This window comes from Varanus komodoensis, unplaced genomic scaffold (genome assembly GCF_004798865.1).
Source record: "Varanus komodoensis strain SLA01 unplaced genomic scaffold, ASM479886v1 scaffold39, whole genome shotgun sequence".
NCBI lineage: Eukaryota > Metazoa > Chordata > Lepidosauria > Squamata > Varanidae > Varanus > Varanus komodoensis.
The window spans coordinates 6029138-6047335 of NW_025335922.1; the positions used below are offsets into that span (position 1 = coordinate 6029138).

The 18198-nt window shown below is 39.9% G+C and overlaps 2 protein-coding genes across 9 annotated transcripts; one reads left to right on the forward strand and one right to left on the reverse strand.

The window, feature by feature from the left end:
- Nucleotide 1: 1 nt before the first annotated feature.
- Nucleotides 2–12666, reverse strand: TDG (thymine DNA glycosylase). Of its 7 annotated transcripts, XM_044441243.1 has the most exons (11): nt 12427–12513; nt 11670–11858; nt 10547–10689; nt 8383–8591; nt 7418–7487; nt 6723–6858; nt 6536–6618; nt 6350–6444; nt 5984–6155; nt 3782–3910; nt 2–3091 (listed from the first exon to the last, which is right to left on the reverse strand). In XM_044441243.1, the coding sequence occupies exons 3-11, from the start codon at nt 10638–10640 to the stop codon at nt 2952–2954; spliced, it is 1128 nt and encodes a 375-aa protein (XP_044297178.1). In that variant the 5' UTR covers nt 10641–10689; nt 11670–11858; nt 12427–12513; the 3' UTR covers nt 2–2951. The 7 variants fall into 7 exon arrangements, with proteins under 7 accessions (XP_044297178.1, XP_044297176.1, XP_044297179.1 ...); XM_044441241.1 differs by lacking the exons at nt 11670–11858; nt 12427–12513 and adding an exon at nt 12585–12666; XM_044441244.1 differs by lacking the exons at nt 11670–11858; nt 12427–12513 and adding an exon at nt 12585–12666 and having other exon boundaries at nt 8372–8591.
- Nucleotides 12667–13636: 970 nt separating this feature from the next.
- CUNH12orf73 (chromosome unknown C12orf73 homolog) lies at nt 13637–17965 on the forward strand. Of its 2 annotated transcripts, none has more exons than XM_044441326.1 (3): nt 13637–13833; nt 16899–17025; nt 17765–17965. In XM_044441326.1, the coding sequence occupies exons 2-3, from the start codon at nt 16918–16920 to the stop codon at nt 17858–17860; spliced, it is 204 nt and encodes a 67-aa protein (XP_044297261.1). In that variant the 5' UTR covers nt 13637–13833; nt 16899–16917; the 3' UTR covers nt 17861–17965. The 2 variants fall into 2 exon arrangements, with proteins under 2 accessions (XP_044297261.1, XP_044297260.1); XM_044441325.1 differs by lacking the exon at nt 13637–13833 and adding an exon at nt 13862–14074.
- Nucleotides 17966–18198: the final 233 nt, after the last annotated feature.

Sequence of the window (18198 nt, forward strand, 5' to 3'; positions counted from 1 at the left end):
ATTAAACATCAATACTTTTATTCATTTCAAATAATTTATCACTGCTTCTTTTCAACACAAAGCAATTCAGCATTAAGACTTCTAAACAATGCCACAGTTAAGCACCAGAAGATACTGCAACAATTCCTTTTTTTTTTTTTGCAAGAAACTGGCAGATCAGAAGTGTTAAATTTTAAAGCACCATGTTTGAGGACAGACATGCATTCACATTTCATTAACCTGCTGTTGTACATTTTATTTCTAAGTAATCTAATGGATGTTTTGTTCAAAGGAAGATGTTTCCTTTTCATGTTTAATAGTTCCTACTAAGCCATCCATCACCTGCGGTAATAGAGTTTTGTTAAAAATAAAAATTGTTCCAGATCCCTGATGCAAGGCACTTCAAGCACTTGCAAGAAAGTGTCCATGTAAACAGCAATACATAAAAAATAAACTGAGGCTGTAATCCTAAACACACCTACTAGGAAGTGAACCCCATTGTAAATAAAGGGCTTGCTTCTGAGTAAATAGGGATAGGATTATATTACAAGCAAATCTTATAGATTGTTGACCACAATGAACAGTTTCCAAGATACTAACATGATCAGAACTAGAACATACATTTATTTTTGTTAAAAAAAGTCATTGTGTTGGAAGATTCAAGCACCTGATTTTGGAGGGAACCCTTATATATGCTTATATCTTATTCAGCAGCAACTCAAAAGGACTCCAGAAAAGTTCCAAAGTTGCTCAGCAGGCCAAGGATTTACTTTAAAGTGATCCATTAAACCCATCATTCTGAACACCAATACATACAAAATGTTTTAAATAAATTCAGCTGTCTGTGGTGTAGTTAAATATTGATCTAAACTATGTATACAATATGGAGAGACAGTTCTTGTGCATAATTCAAGTATCCAAAACACCTAAATCAACAGATTATCAAAACATCTGTTTAATCCTCTTACTGCTTTTACTTTTAAATTAGTTCCTCCCATTGTGATGAAAAGGGAGCTACAGGAGAACAGAAGAAAGCAAATTATTAAGCAAGACAACCAGTTTTGTCATGAATTTAACTTTATAAGCCACCAGCATGTTCTATTTATGTTGTGGGTTCAATACCTGCATGCAGCCTGTTTCTGCCTTCCTCCATTTCTACATGCAAGAGGTAGAGTTTCCCTAACACTGGACTTTTCCTCTCCAAGCCTTACAAGGCAAAAATTAGGGACTGATAAAGCATATTAAGGGTCCACACAGATTTGCTATTTCTGCAGCACTGCACTGCCCACAGAGAGGTGAGGAAGAAGAAAGACAAGATAATCCCTATTAAAATCCTGTGCAGGTAAGTTGCACCCAAAGCCTTATGGAAGTGTTTCATAAAGGGTTAACAATGTGCAGTCTGGTGCATTTGCTTGTAGCTTCCTAGCATTTGAATATCTTGAAATCGCTACTAAATATTTTGGCCAGTGAGATGTGGAAAGCAACATTTCCTAGAAAGGAAAAATACTAAATTCTGGAATAGAACTGAAATGCAATCCATCTCCCTGATTCTTTTTTCAATTCCCTGAACCACATTTTGGTGGCATATGTATATTTAAGAGGCTTATACAGATTTTTCTGCTTCCTTCTCAAGATGGCTCTCTATTCTAGCCAGAAATCCATCCATTCCTAGAACTAGCATACGAATCACACACACCTCCATCGCTGAACATGCAGACAGCACGCAGAAAGGAATAAGCAAAATGTTTGTTGCAGGGGCTCCCACATGTTCCTGAGATAACACGTACACTCCTTCCCCATACCATTCTCTGGACACACTCCCCACTGCACTCATATTTCACAAACTATTTCACTAAGGAGCGGCTCATACATTTGTGTTTATCATGTGATAACCGCAGCATCAAAAAGAAGCCATCACAGATAATACACCGGAGGCAGCACTTCAATTTTCCTCACAAAGAACGCTTTTTAGGGCTAAGCCAAAACGTGGAGAACGAACTACAGTGTATTTTCTCAGAACTGGAGTGGCCTGCCTGGATCACTGATTTTGCAAGGATCATTGTGAAAGTACTGTTCTGGAACCCCCCACTGGCTCGTAGCCTTGTTCTACATGGGCGTCACTTGCTCTTAATGATGTCAGCATATAGTTAAATCAAAATAGTTATACAGCTCTATAATGTTACTACATCCAACATAATTCCTGATTGACTGGGATCACAAAGGATAGAGAGGGAAAAGAAAAACGGCAGCTGAAGCACTAGCAAGCAGCTCAAAATAGAAAAGCTTGGCTCCTGCAAAATAATTATTTTCGAACTAGAGGATGAACCTGAGATCACTTGGCTCAACACTAGTGCTTTTCAATGGAGGTGATTCACACACTGAAGTGCCAGTAATTAATGTCCACACATGCATGAACTGGAACTGGGTTAAGGATTTGATTCCTTTCTTAGAAGAAAAAAAAAAAACTTCTGCTGTAAGGGTCTCTTACCATAGGTAGGCTTGAATATATACTACTGTGTAACAGATTTGTTGGACAACAATTTGCTATGCCAGTGTCCAGTACCAACATTAAATCTACAAGGGCTTTCCCTCTCTTCAGATATACTAAAACACATAAAATATCCCAATGCATGACAGGATAGTTTACAGATTACACTACAAAATACTAGTTTAAAACCAAGAGATGGGTCATCACAAATGAGAAAGCAGTTTGCTAAAATTGCAACCATGGAACAATTTAAAATACAAAAGCTTCATACAAAAAAGGATATCTTTTCTCTTTAAAAACTTGAAGATTTTCTTAAGGTGACCTAATTCATAGGTTTTAAGTCTACAAAGAGAAAGGGTTATAAGAAAATTAAGAGATAAAACACTATTAAAAATGCTTCAGTTGGGGAACTGAGGTACCATTCTTGACAACTGCTTAATTAAAAAACCTCTGCAGCACCTTGGCTTGACTTAAAAGGCAGGATTTAAGCATTGCTTCCTTCTTCCTCTTGTGGTCTTGAGTTGCTGAACTCTGGAATTTGGTCTGTGAAAGACTGTGTCATCCACTGTCCATTGGGTACATCTCCAAAGGATGAGCCACTGCTGTACTCTGTATTGGTTGATGCTTTAAAAGAACAACAACAACCTTAATAGTTTGTTTGTATTATAGTACAGGTTAATTACACATTTCACTTGTCAGAGATACCATTTACAGCATCTTTCCCTCCTCCTGTTTATCAGGAAAGTAGGCTGTGGTTGGGGAGAAGAAGGAAAAGCATAACACATACACCTTTAGGGAAATACTAGCCCTCTCCTGACTCCCAACATTTTCACTTCTGAAAATAAGATGTTTAAAGGCAGCCAAGTTCTCTTTGAGAAGCCAAGAGATAAGCTTGGCTACTGGGTGCTGAAGGAATGAAATAAATATTTTAGAAATTGCTTCTAGCATTCTACAATATCTATAAAATTTACTGGGGAGGATTAACAAAGACCCATGGGAAGTTGCACTGGTGCTGACATCTTCCTCAGAGGCCTGTTTTGCCACTCCCTTTGCCATTGCAGAAGAGACAAGTGGTGACCCAAGAAAGGACCTTCTTTACATTGGCATTCCATCATTAGAATACTTCCTCTTACAAGCATAAGGGTGTAATCATATTTAAAGAGAAAAAAATTCCACGACTCTCATACTGGTTGGTTGATTTGCACCAATTTCCAAATATACTGCTACACTGGTTTTGAACAAAAAGGAAGCAAAAGTACATATTGGAGGACAAGGAACAACATTAAGAGAAATAAAAAAATCCCCATACTCTACCTATTCCATTTGAAAGGAAGTTACATTGTTCACTCTCCATGACCATTTTCTCACCATAAGCACCTCCATAAGCGGCTTCATAACCTGGATCATATTTTTCTTCTTTCACAGCCATCTTCTTAGCCTCCTCTGAAGAAGCAAACCCACAAAATAAAATCAGTTCTTTTTTGAATTCTTGAACTTATCAAAAACATTGCAATTACTGCAAGAGATGGATCCACATTGTAACAAGAAATGATTGTTATCTCATAGGTTGCTGGGCATGAGCGGGTGACCATGGGCGTGCTGTGCTGAGTCAGGAGTTTTGCTCACTTCTTTTCCAGAAACAAGCTGTGGGTGCTCTGTTTGTAGGTTGCAAGTGTGAGATCCAACCCTGGACATTCTGGGGAGGCTTGGAAAATAAAAACTAGCCACACCACACTGTAGAAAGCCACACAGTGTGGCTTGTTTGTCCTAATGTTTGTGATAAACCTAACAGATGATCCAGCACATTATGGCTCTGGAGCCATGCCAGCCTTCCTCCTCAATCCTTCTGCAGGTATCCCAGAGTGCACCACAGGAGCATCAAGGGCTCCCTCACACTGTGCTGGCACTTGACACTGGTGTATGGGGAGCAGCAATGGGGGAGCGCCCATCACTTCAGCCCACCATGGAGCCCAGCAGAAAAAACTGGAGGTGGCAGCCAGCAGAGGGAGGAGCACCTTCTTTGTTACCACCAGTCTGAAACAGGTGGGGCCAAGGAGGATGATCCTGGCAGAGAGGGGATGCTTGTTGGCAAATTCTCCCTGCCAGGATCCAAGTCACATTCTACTGGACCTCCTGCAGGGGAGACCAGTAGAACATGGTTAATCACCTCATCACTTACTCCAGTAAGGGAAGCAAGGCACATTCTGCCAGAAGGCCACAATACACCTGTGGCTTTCCACAGCAGCTGTAGTGGCAACATTCAGCTGGGGGGCAGGGATGGACATAAGCGGTGCCTGCTGCATGCCGGTCCTTCAGGTCACATGGGCAGACTCCACTGCCTCAAGTGGGGCTTGGGAAGGCACCAGTGGTGTGCGGAAACAGGGAAGCCAATGACAACTGCCCAATCTACTGCCTGAGCGCTTAGGTGGCTATCATTAAAGCTTTCTGGCTAGAGAAGCATGACTTTCTGCTATTCTTGCTAAGTGGCTCGTTAGGCTTTGGGACTTCACCTGAGCTTGCCATGTCATCCAAATTCAGATGACACAGCAAGCCCAGCAAAGCCCTACAACTAGCCATGGTTTGCTGGATTGGCTTTCTAGCCACAAAGAAGCTATGCCAAGGGTGTGTGTATGGGCACACATGTCAGGTTCAGATAACACACTAAGCCACTGTGACTTTGAAGCATGTGATCCCAGTCTCTGAGTTGTTTCGATGTGAAGCCATCTTGAGTTAACCTACAACTTTGTTCTTCAGTCATCATGTGCACAAACTACAAATGGAACAATTGTAGGTTATTTATAAAAACAGAAGTGACAACGGGGACATAAGCAACATGTGCATTCACTCCTGGCAATTTCTGGATTGAATAATCGAAGAGCTATGAGAACCAGGTCAGCACTCTGGGGTCTCCAACTTGGTGCCTGTAGGCTCCTTCCCACTTCTGATCTTTACCTAGGAGGCTGGCACACTGTAAAGCAAAATACTCTCCCTCAACACCAACTTTATTTTAGTTCAAATGAACAGCTTTGTATTTTGAAGCTCATGCTCTCACCTTCTATTTATGTTCTTGAACAACTTACTTTTAGTTTCACTATGTTGCCTTCTGGGAAAAGTGTGTGACTGTCTTACACAGCAGCCATTTTATGAATGGGTAAGTCCTCCCACAAAACAATTTTATGAGAGGTCAACAACTTCCTTTCAAAATTCCAACTGAACCTACCAACCTAGAAAGGTTAGACTTATGAACACTGAAGCTTTTCAGTCAGTGATCATTTCTGAAGTATGCTGTATGTTGCTACTGGTTCTTTCAGTAAGAGTTGTAAGAATAACTTAACAGAAGAAATCAATGGACTCGAATAGACCATATTCTGCTTATTTCCATGGCAACTGTATTTAAAATACGTAATAAATGCAGTCTTCCATTTCATGACACTGAACATTTGTCCAGACCTACTTTACTTTTGTGGATTAGATATTTTGAGCAAATCAGAGATATTTTCATTTTATGTGCCATACCTTGTGCAAGTTGCAAGTCAAAGGTGTACCGCACTTCCTGAACCTCTGTGTTTAATGCAATGCCTTTCAGCTGATCCCTCAGTTCTTTGAGCTTTATGTAGTAATGAACTTTATCTTGTGCACGAGGAAATTGAGCACATCTTGCACTGGATGAGGGCATAACATAGCAAAGCTATACAAGAAATACCAAAAAAGAAGGAGTAAGTCACCAAATCAGTAAGCATTTCTAACATATTAACTTCATTTGTTTCAAAATCTTAATAATTTATCGGCTGCTAGTTATTTAAAATGAACAGAACATATACGGCACCATTCCACAACTTGGAAGGCTCTGTGGTTACATTCCTAATCCTGACAGGGACTTACCGTTTCCGTGTCAGGGACCTTATTTGGCTGTAGTCCAAATTCCAACTTCTTAACCTTTACTCCAAAAACCTCTTTGCTAAAAATGTCATAAATACCTAGAGTGATATGAGAGATAAATTGTTAGTCATGATACAAGATCAATGTAACAAAAATACAGAAACAGAATGGATTTAAATAAACCCTCACATTTTCCATTAAAAACTGCTATTTTAGGTTGATACTTCTGCAATTTCTGCACCAGAATACGTCCTCCTTCCCGAAACTCTTTGCTAAGAGAGAGAGAGAGAAGGAGAAAGAAAGAGAGAAAGAACACAAATAAAAATAGGAGCACAACTACACTGATGTACTGTAATGTATTTGAACTTCACTATACCTGGAAAGGTCTTTGCTACCTGGTGTTGTCCTTTCCACCATGTTTGTAAATCCAATCCCATATTTATGTGGCAAAGTATGGTCATCCATATGATTCAACTGTTCTTCACTTAGTCCAGACAGAAAAAGGCACTTCCCTGTGGAGTCAGAAAATACATATAACTTTCATTCTTCAAAATGCATATATTGTAACACATTTTCCACAAGAGTTTTGTAACACATTTTCTTATTTTCCACAAGAGTCTTGTTGCTAAGGCTATAAAATATACATACTATAACTATACACATAAATTATCAGAATGCTGATGGTAACTTACATTACACTGTAGTCAACTCTCTATCACTGCCAAAACACCAGTACTTTAAAGTGGCATGGATTTGCCCTCTATCTACTGAGAGCCCTTTGCCACACAATTTGCTGCCAATGTTCATGAAAGAGAATGACATTGGTTCATCCTGTCATCTGTCACTGCTGTGTTTGATTTTGAGGAATGAAAACTAAACTTGCAGCATTTCACACAGACATAGTTTCATACACGCATCTGCAAATGAAGTTTCTTCCAGCAGAAGATAGCTTGTAGCAGTGATCCCATCTTGAGAACTACCTCCCCTTACCCGCACCATGTCTATAATCAGAAAATTCCAAGTTAAAACTAAATTCTTACATTTCAACTGATCGTGAAAGGATGTACTTACAGAAGTGGTTTCCAGGTCCTGGATAATGATGACCTTTGTAGGCTGCCATTAAACCTGGGTTTATACCAATCTAGAAAGCAATTATTTATAAAGACCAATTGTAATTTTTACTATATAAGGCAAACAACATGTCAGATTAATAAAAAAGAGCAAAATACACTATTACATAACTATCAGTTTACCAGTAGAAGTTGCTGAAGTAATGCAGGATACTGATCTAAAATTTGAAATAAAAAACTCAGGAAATGAGAAGTCAATTTCCAGGAGTTACGAAGTTAATGATTTGTCAAATCTTGTAAGTACTTGGTTCTAAAACAGAGGAAATACTTGAAAATAGTAAGGAAAAAGTGGAAGTGTAAACAGAACTTAATTCTTTGCTGATTATAAGGAGAGATGAAAAGATGGTCACTTGCAGTTCTCAATCAATCTAAAAGATGAACCACATGGAAGAACAAGTGATTATCTTCTAATTTTTCCTCTAATGAATTAGTCTTGCAATGCTATCTTCACAAAAATTATAGACTTTTCATTTGCTTAAATGGAATTATGGCTGCACCTTGTGCATTTGTTACAACAATTGCTAGTAAAGGAAAAAGAATTCTAGATTTTGTATTAAGATGCCAGTAGCATCAATCTTAAACAAACCTTAACAAATAACAGGTTTGATATAACACACATAATCTTTCATAGGCTAGCACCCACTTGATCAGATGACACAAGTCATCCTTGGCTGGTGTATATACATTAAGCATAAGGCGGGAAAATAATATTCAACAGTGTAGCCAAGAGACCTTGAAATGCAGAGGGAATCAGAGACCTGTCACATTTCTGTTCAGAGCCCAAGGCAATAACAGAATGTTTTTGCTGTAAAGAACTAATAAAAAACACCTCTGAAATGTATTACCAAGTCACTAACTGAATTGGCTACAAAAAAGTTAGATAAAAGTTTCTTACATTTGACTTACAATTACAATGTCCAAATTGAAGGTCAGTATATCAGGAAGAGTTTTGGTCAACAGTTCAGCTTCAGATACACCATTAAAACGATCCACTTTTCTTTTGACTTTGAAAGTATCTGTGATTTTCTCTTGTTTGCCTTTTGATTTGGCGGACTTAGCAGCAGGTTTTTTAGGTTCAGAAGCTTTATTTTTTCTTTTCCTTCCTTTAACAGCTACTGAAAGAAAAAAGAAAATGACTTTATTGTATTGGTTTCTAATTGTAATGGCAGAGGAATATTAAACTAGCACTGTTGTGAAACTTAATTCGGAAATATTTTTCAAACTTGGCAAATGTCTATCAACTAGATTATTTATAAATATTTAGCAAAGTTTGAGAGATCATTTTTAACCACCACAACTGACCATTTTTTTCATCTTGTTAGTGACCTTGCATGAAGGGTAATGCCCTTTATTGTAACTGTGTGAGATCAATCTTGCATTTAATATTTACTTATAGCTATAGCAACCACTAATATTTATTTATTATATAAACCACTAATAAAAGCAGGTTATTGGTATGCCTTGTCCCAGGGCATTGAACCTGGCTCCCAGAACCTGCCTAGGCCTAATTTTCTAACAACAAAATATGTAAGTTTAGTTCCAGTCGCAATCTTTACAAAATAAATTCATCTAACTATAAATCACAAGTATTTTACTTGACCACTTAAGTAATACTACACTTGTTTATTGCCCTATGTGATGCTTCAGCAATAATACTAAAGACAATATCTATATTACAAACTAAAGAGAAATTTCTCTGAAACCAACTAGGCTGCCTCCTCCTATGCCAAAAAGCATAATTAAATATCATTCAGAGATGCATAACAATATTGTTACAAAAACTGTATGGAAGTTGGTGATCCACTATTATAATGGGGCCATGTTTGACGGAATAAGTTACATAATGAAAAACCTATGAAAGTCCTTTCTAAGCACAAAGACAAAGCAGGAGGCATGCAAGAAAGTTAACAGATGTAAAGCACAATCATCTGGTCTCCCAACTTTGTCTGAGAGACCACAGGATTATTCAGAGTATGAGGTCTTTTAAATACAGAGCCCCCATCCCACCCCCACCCCCAATATAGCCAGCTGCCTTTCCAAGGTCAGAAACAGGATTTAGAGAGGGTTATGGAGGGAAGGAGGCAAGGGCTTATGCTATATCCAAACAGTGCCCAAGCCTCCTTCCCCACATGCAGCATTTCACCTAATGAAGGACACAAGGCAGTGGAGATCGCTGCTGTAGCACTGGATAAATGTAAGCGTCCTTTACAGCACAATCCTGTGCACATATGAGAAATAAATTCAACTGAGTTCAACAGGGATTCTCCCTAGGCAAATAGCTATGTAACACTTGCCTTAAACAGGGCTGTCTTGATAATCTGACACAAAGGTAACACATATAGTGGTACCTTGGCTCACAAACGTAATCCATTCCAGGACTCTGGTCATGACCCAAATTGGTTGCGACCCAAGTTAAATTTCCCCATAATGTTCAATGTAAATAAGGTTAATCCGTTCTGTAACGAGTTTTTTAAATCAGAAAAATGTGAAGCAAAGTGACAAAGAACAACAAAGATTGCTGCCATCTCCCCGCCCCAGCATGACAAGAGATCGCACCTGTCATCCCTGCACACGCCCGTCATCCCGTCAGGGGGGTGGGGAGATGGTTGCGATCTTGGTCACCACCCAATGCAGAGTTCGCAACCCATGTCAAAATGTTCACGAAATTTTTGTTCACGACCCAATTTGGTCATGAACCAAGGTGTTTGTGAGTTGAGATACCACTGTATATAGACATCATGATGTAGAGAGATTATATGAGTTGTTTCCATAAAAAAAATCTGTTATCATATACCACAGAAACACAGAGCTAAACATGCACCATTCAAAAGTAATATTCACATAAATCACTACTTTATCAGAACATCAGAAAAATGTATAGATGCTTTTAGCTTGAGCTAACATAAGCCTCTCTAACCAGAATGTAGATCAAGTCTACTTTTTCACAGTGCCAACAGAACAAATCATGTTCAGATCAATAATACTGTCACTTCTAATACTGATTCTATCACAGTATTTTCAGAAATTCTACAAGCAAGACATTCTTGTTTCAAGGAAAAAATTGAGATACCTTGAACAGGTTCCTGAACAATATCTGGATCCAAAACTCCCTGGAGAGCTTCCTGTTCGTTCATCATCTCCATGTTTGGTGCTGCAGTCATCATTTCATGGAATGGAAATGAGTAAAATGCTGGCTGAAGAGGAGTGTAGTATCTTTAAACATAAGATGCAATAATTACAATTTTAAATTGTAAATTCAGGCCACGGATTCCTGTACTAATTGACATGAATTTCTACCAATGATTTGGTGGATTTCTCTTAGAGGTATTTGGCAACAGTGGTACGCTAATGTAATTCAATATATATTATATACATTCCTGCTCTCGTAGGATCACAGTCAATTGTCAACAGTTCCCCATCAACAGATTTACCTTGCTTTTTGTATGATTCTCACAGCCTACTTAAAAAGCAAAATAAGAGCAAGTGATCTATAAAGCTGCACTTCTTGTTTGCATGACTTCTGAGGACTATATACAATTTATAATTCTCACAATGTGGTATGATTCCTACAGCCCACTTAAAAAAACAAAATAAAATGATCTATATATAGCTGCATTTCTTATTTGCATGACATGTGAGGACTAAATACAGTTATGAATAAATTTGGACAAAAATGATGCAACAATTGACTTTTAACAAAATAAACACAGGGGTACAGCAACCTGATGCAGCATTAAAAAAGTAATAACTCTTCAAGCAGAGTGCCCTGGTATATGTAGAGCAGAGAGAGCTATTGATAACACTGAACAGAAAGGCAATTCATATTAGGATGTGAGGGAATGAAGGAAGGAAGGAAGGAAGGAAGGAAGGAAGGAAAAGTGCTTTCAAATTGTGGCTGGGAAGGGTGGCTACTTTCTATCCATGGTTCTCTACGTATGCCACATCTAGGTTTTACAGCATCTAAATGAAGCTGCTATTATTGTACTCATAGTTCTAGGTTCATAGTCACTTAAGCAAGTCTAACTGCAGAAAACTGTCTAAAATGTGGCATATCATTCATATTTCAAGATCTTGAATATGAAGCCTTGATTTCTAACTCTACAGAGTAACAGCAGGTAAAGCACATGCTTTGCATGCAGGTCACAGGTTCAAATCCTGAGAATTCTCCAGGTAAAGCTAGGAAGGAATCCTACCTGCAACCCTGCAAGCCAGCACCAGGCAATGTCAACAAAACTAGGCTCAACAGACCAATGACCCTCTGTCTGAGAATAAAGCAGTTTCCTATGAAGAAACCACAGGCAGCAAATCTCTCTTCAAAAGTGGCATTCCCTCGTACAAAAAAGAGGATCCAACACCTGTTCTAAGATGACACCTTCTGTAAACTGAAAAAACAGAAAAATACTATTTATTTTACAACTATTATCTTCTCTATACGCAGTTTAGAATAACTCTATATTGAGACTGCAACTCTACGCATACTACTCTGGCTTGAATGAGACTCACAGGTAAACGAGATTTATTGAACGGGGATGACAACCTCACAAGCCCGAATGCTAACACACACCCCCCCCCCCCCCCCCGAAGGAAGGCAGTCCTGTTCCATCCATCCATTCCGTGTGTGTATTTTGACACTTCTGTCATCGCTCCCCGCTCAGGTTTTTTTTTTTTCCGATGCAGAGCGCGTTATATTTTTAAATAAAAAACGCTGATTTTATTTTGTAGAAAGCACAAGCGGAAGACTGGGAACCGCACACATGCTACCCACGCCCGCCGGGCTCAGGCGCCGGCCCTTGGCGGCAGCCTTTTGTACTAGGCGCAGCCTCCATCACCGTCCAGAGCCTCGCAGGGGGCGCGACGGCCCTCGCGCGCTCTCCTGCCCCGCCCGCCCCGCGATTCCGAGCCCCTTCCCGGCGCAGCCTCGGCCTACTTCCACCTCCGTCCGCGCGGTACCTGGGGCCCTGCTCCTCGCCCTCCATTCCCAACTGCCAGCGGGAGCCCCGCTCACTCCGCCACCGAAGGCCTCACGAACTTCTCAGCAGCCAGAGCGAGGCGGACCCAGCCCCCGCCCTGCGCCCCTCGCGGCCCCGGCCCGGCCCCTCCCCCAATACCTTCTGCCGCCTCGTCGCTCACTCTCGCTCACGGCAAGCGGGACGCCGGCCGACAGAGATATGCAGAGCTAGAGTGGCATCCAGCACGAACCTCCGGCGACAGTAACTACTTTCTTCCTCCTCTTGGATGGACCTCACGGCCATGGGATGCGGGGGTGTTCAAATCTGGTTCGCGGATGCAGGACCAGAAAGTAACTTAGAGGGTTTCAAAAGCGGGTCAGAGAAAAAAGCTTCTCTTCAGGGAAGAGAGCGCTATCATTGGCTTGCTAGTCCTGGTGAAGTGCAACCTCCAGTCTCGGAGGCAAGATACTGGGATGCTCTAGTTGCTCTTGCCGTCAGGACCTGCTTGCTTGCATGCATAAGAGTAGGTTCAGAGTAAGTAACCGGATGCTGAATTAGATAGGCCTTTGGTCTGATTTGCACGGTTCGTCATACGTTCTTATCCCTTGATGGTTGGCTATACTGGCTGAGGCTGATGGGAGTTGAAATTCAAGACGTCCGAAGGGCACCTGATTGCTAATTTAAAAACAAACAAACTAGTTGCTAGAAAATCCATTTTCTTAAATTCGTGAAGGTATAATTAAAGAAAAACGCTTGTAAGGCTGGTCTTCAAAATACAAAACGAAGAACCTTTGGCAGAAAACACTGAAGAGGGTGAAAACTGGGAATGCTATCATGGAATAGCCTGCACACAGATCACGTTCAAATCGAGACCATCTAATATGTACTCGCTAAGTTTATCCTGGAGCAAAAGCCTGGGATGATGCGAGGCTTGGTCCATGAATATCTGGAGGTCCACAGACTGCTGAAGTCAGTGCTGAGGTTTTAGAGAAACAACTGGACTCAAAGCAGCTGCAGTCTGTGGTCATCTAGATGTTCATGAATTCTCATACTCTTGGCCATCGTAGCTGGGGTTGATGGGAGGCAGTGTCCAACAACTTCTGGAGAAAGACGTGCCGAGGCGTCCCCTATCTCTCTAACTTTTCCTCGATCGCACAATCCCATCCTCGCTAAACCCGCCTCGCTTGGTTGTACTATAGATAAAGCAAAAGTGGAGTCGCACCCATTTTGGCTGCCCGTATCCGTAGGGGCACACCTCGTGCTAGCGCTTACGACCTAAATTGAGCCAGGATTTCTATTTTTAACTGGCAGTGCCAAACACAGAGGAAACTTTCTCCGTACAGGAGTTGTATTGCCGGAACGAAGACAAGCAACAGCGATGTTCAGAGTTTGCCCTCGTTGCGTCTAGGTATCGCTCTAAATGTTTCCATATCTCTATGATGTTTTTACGCTCTTGAAAAGTGTGATGGAGGGAAAGGACGTCCTACCTCTGTCATCTGTGCTGGGCGAATTGCACAGGCGCTTTTCTTTTCCTCCTCCTCTACTGGTTCCTTGTCTGGCCAAAGAGAATCGTCCTCGCTCGTCCTTGGGGCGAGCGGCCTCTTCTGTAGGACTGCTATTTAATGCTGTGCTATCCGAAACTGCTGGCGGTAAGTGGGCAGTGGCAGCTCTGAATGACGTTAGCAAGCAGTCTAGCCTTGTGGAAGAAAACTCGGCTTGTTTTTCTGTAGGGAGGATCTGTTAAGATTCTCTTTTGGAGTTGTGGAAGGACACACGTATCTTCCTTGAGTAAGATACCTGCTTACCGCACTGGACGTATTCATTCGCCCTGCCTTGTATGATCTCGGGGTACAGGAATCCTAAGCTAATTTGCTTAAGAACGGGTGGACTCTCCCCTTTTCTGCCGCAGCAGTTGTAATTCATAACCTGCTAATATGTTTCTAATATGTAGAAACGTCCTAACGTGGCCAAGCGAACGAGCGATTCAGGAATTAAGTGATTTTTAAGCTCAGGGCTTGGCAACCTTGTTGTCTTCCAACTGCTTTGAACTATAGAATTTCCAGAACCTCTGATCAGGGGCCATCCTGGCTGGAAGGCATGGGAGCTGCTAACCAGAGACAACAGGTAGTCGACCCATGCCCAGTCTCTTACTTGATCTGAAACATGCTTACTCAGAATTAATTGTCAGTGATTTCAGGTTCCAAACTCATGGGTACAGGATTAATAAAGAGGTTCCCTAGATAATAGCCTTCCATCTTTGAGTTCCCCACATGCTAGTCTGCTGCAGCATCAACAAGAGTCTTAGCATCTTAAAACTGGCAGATTTAAGAGACAGAAAATCCTTTTCTCAAGACTTTGGTACAAAGGAATAAGGAAACATTTATACCAAAGGTATAAGGAAACATTTATGCCATCAATTTTGCCATTATATCCAATTAAAGATTTAGAAGGATTCCCAGTAAATTTGAAAGAAAGTTTGGGGAAAATACTGAAGAATAAATGAATCATTAAATTAAAAGATTGGCTGGGGGGAAATGAATAATAAGGAAGATAAAGGCAGCATTAAAGGGGGAAAGATAACTTGGTTTAATGTGATTAAGTTAGAATGGTTAAAGATAAAAGGTGCATGTGGAGATTATACTAAATTTGAAGATAGGATAGTAGAAAAGGAAAACAAGACAATACATGTGGATGAAAGGGATAATAAGCAAAATATGTAAGATACTGTTAGAAGAGGAGGATCAATACAATTCTTTTAAAGTGTCATGGGAAACAAATTTAAGGAGTATTAGTAATATAGAATGGGAAATATGTGGAATAAAATAATATGAAAGTGTATATCAGTAAGAATAAAGGATTTTTTATATAGATTAGTATGGAAGTGGTGCCTAACCCCAGTAAAATTGAATTATATGGATAGTAAATTTATGTTGGGATATGTGGCTGGGGAATGGGTATATATTTCCATATGTGGTGGAAATGTAAATATATACTGAAAATATACTGAGAGATTTTTAAAGAATTACTAAAATATTGAGTTTAAATATTAAAGTAAATCCTGACATTGCAATATTGTCAATATTTGATGGAAAATAATCTAGATGAAATACTAAAGAATTAATAAATCCATTAACAGCTGTTAGATTAATGATAGCAAATAATTGGAAAGTAAAATAAGGTTATCAATTGAGTGATTGGTATAGAGAAGTTTGGAATATAGCTGTTAACTTGTGATATTAAAGTAAAAGAAGGTCTGATATATAAGAATAGTTTTGATTATATTGGGGACTGTTTATTGAGTATGTGTTAATGAAAGGGAAAAGTTTTGAAGCTTTGCAAGATTCACTGTAGTTTTGGAAGGGGCATGGACACTTTTGACAGTGTAAATGATTTAACATGTGGTGGAATGCATTTTTTATTATGGGTTCACAATAATTTCAATTGTGTTTTTCCCCTCATTTTCTTTATTTGTATTGCGCATTTTTATGTATATTATGAATTTGATTGGTTTTATTATTAAGTGATTTAATAAAGTTTTTTTTAATTGGGAGATTTTTGTGGTAGAAGCTTTCTTGAGCTAGTCTGCTTTGTCAGATTGGAGACTCCATTGGTAATCCAGCCCCTAAGATCGTCAATAATCAGAACTGCTGCGATTCTACTTCTTTAGGGGGATTACTTGTATGATTTGGAGCAGTTCTTCTTGTTTGATCTCCCTTCTATAAAATCTGCAGTGAGGTTTATCATCATCCTTTTAAAAATAATTCTTCATTAAAATTCTTAGACATGTTTCTCAAAAAAAAAAAAGCAATTCAATACAACTTATGATAGAATTAAACAATTTAAAACAGCTATAACAAGTTATTCATTACGGGCACAATCTTACGGTCTCCCGACATTGATACATTGGAGTCCCAGTTTTAAGATCCCATGATTTCAGAGCTGGGGCTCTAAAGGTTGAGGCTGCACCCTACCCACTTTGCAGTTGACACAGAAAGAACCAGCCTGGCCACCTTCTCCTAGGTTGGAAATACACCTTGGAAAGGAAGGAAAAGTGGGTGTGCTAGCAGTGAGGTAGCAAATTTCTGCTGATCCCTATTGATGTCCCAGCCTCCTTTCTTCCCTCTGCCTGGTGCTTTACCAAGGCAGCTGAAATGACCATCTGTGTAAAAATCAAGGCTCTAGGTGTGGTGTTCGATATCTTTGCTGCTGCACTTGTTCAGAGCACGTGGTACATGCATTTGGAGTGATAGGGTTGTCCCCTGAAATAACTTTCAATGTATAGCAGGTGTGCTTGCCAGAATCCATCACTGCCTTTCTTTTGCAGTCACTTGCTATTCCATGTGAGTTGCTATGGGGCCACCAGAAGACCAGAAGATACATTTCCACCTAAGCTCAGTTATGACATCTTTCCCATCTAGGAGGTCAGATTCCCATTACTACAACTTTGTCCTTTTCTCTGTTTTTTTTCTCCAGCTGCTGACTCCCCTTGGCCATGCCTGCAGGAGTATCTTGGCCTCGCTACCTGAAAATGCTGACTGCCAGTATGTTGGCCATGTTCGCTGGTGCAGAAATTGTTCACAGATATTATAGACCTGATCTTGTAAGTTCCCCCTTGTATTTTTGATAAGATCTTATTCTATTTTTGATAAGATGGATTTCGATAAGATTGATTTCTTTTTGCTTCAGTAACAATCAACTGCTTCAGCCCTTTGTGGCACATGGCATAGCTCTGGGGAGCATATTCCCCTTTCCTTCTGGGATAACAGGCCTTTTAACTGTCCAGGTGCAGGGAGTCACTTGTTCAACCTTTGAACATGACCAGTTGAACAATGGCAGTTTCATTGTCCATTGTGTGAGCAGCTGAGTATTCTGTGCTGTCTCCCCTCCAGAATTCAACATCTTTGTCATCCAAAGGCAGAGAATGAAGACATAGTTTCATTCAGAATTTGGGAGTCCTACAGAATTGAATGGGGTTTCTTTCCATGGAAATGTGTATAAGAGTGTAGCATCTTATAGATATTAAACTTAGCATGTAGGTACATGGTACCCCCCAAAATCCTATTATTAAGAGTTCACAGTACAAATAGCTTAGACAAACAATATGTTTCAGTTAAAAAATTCCTGTCCTGTAGCCCTTAATTACATATTTCATATTGGATGGAGGTTTGTTTGTGGGGTGGTATAGAAATGAAAAGAAAGAATGAAGTAGCTAGTCTAGTTATGGATCCACTACCTGGAAGAATTTCCAGGAAGTGTTACATTGAAATGTAGTTGTAAATCCAAATATTAAGTTTGTAGCTGTCGGTAATGATGTAATGTATCTGTCTGTTCTTTTGTAGTCAATACCTGAAATTCCCCCCAAGCCTGGAGAACTCAGAACAGAGCTCTTGGGTCTCAAGAAAGAAAATCAACAAGTTCAACCTTCACAACAGTGACTGTACACAAGAAAGTTTTTGTATTCCTTCATCAATTGCTCTTTAATATCTATAATTCAACTTAAACAACTGGACAATGTTGTTTGAATACAAGGGAAATTACCAGCTGTTGTGTATTTTTTTTCCTGAAGGGTCAAAATGTAACTTCTACAGTCTGTTCCTTTTACCATTTACAAAAACAATTGCCACCACAACTCTGACTCATTTGGCTCTATATACACCTGCTACGGTGGCTTTCAGGATGTGGCACAAGACAACAGCGGCTGCCTATTTCCACCTTTTTCTTTAAAAGGTTTGTGCTGTCCTGATGTGTTATTTACACTTGTTTTTTGGCTGAG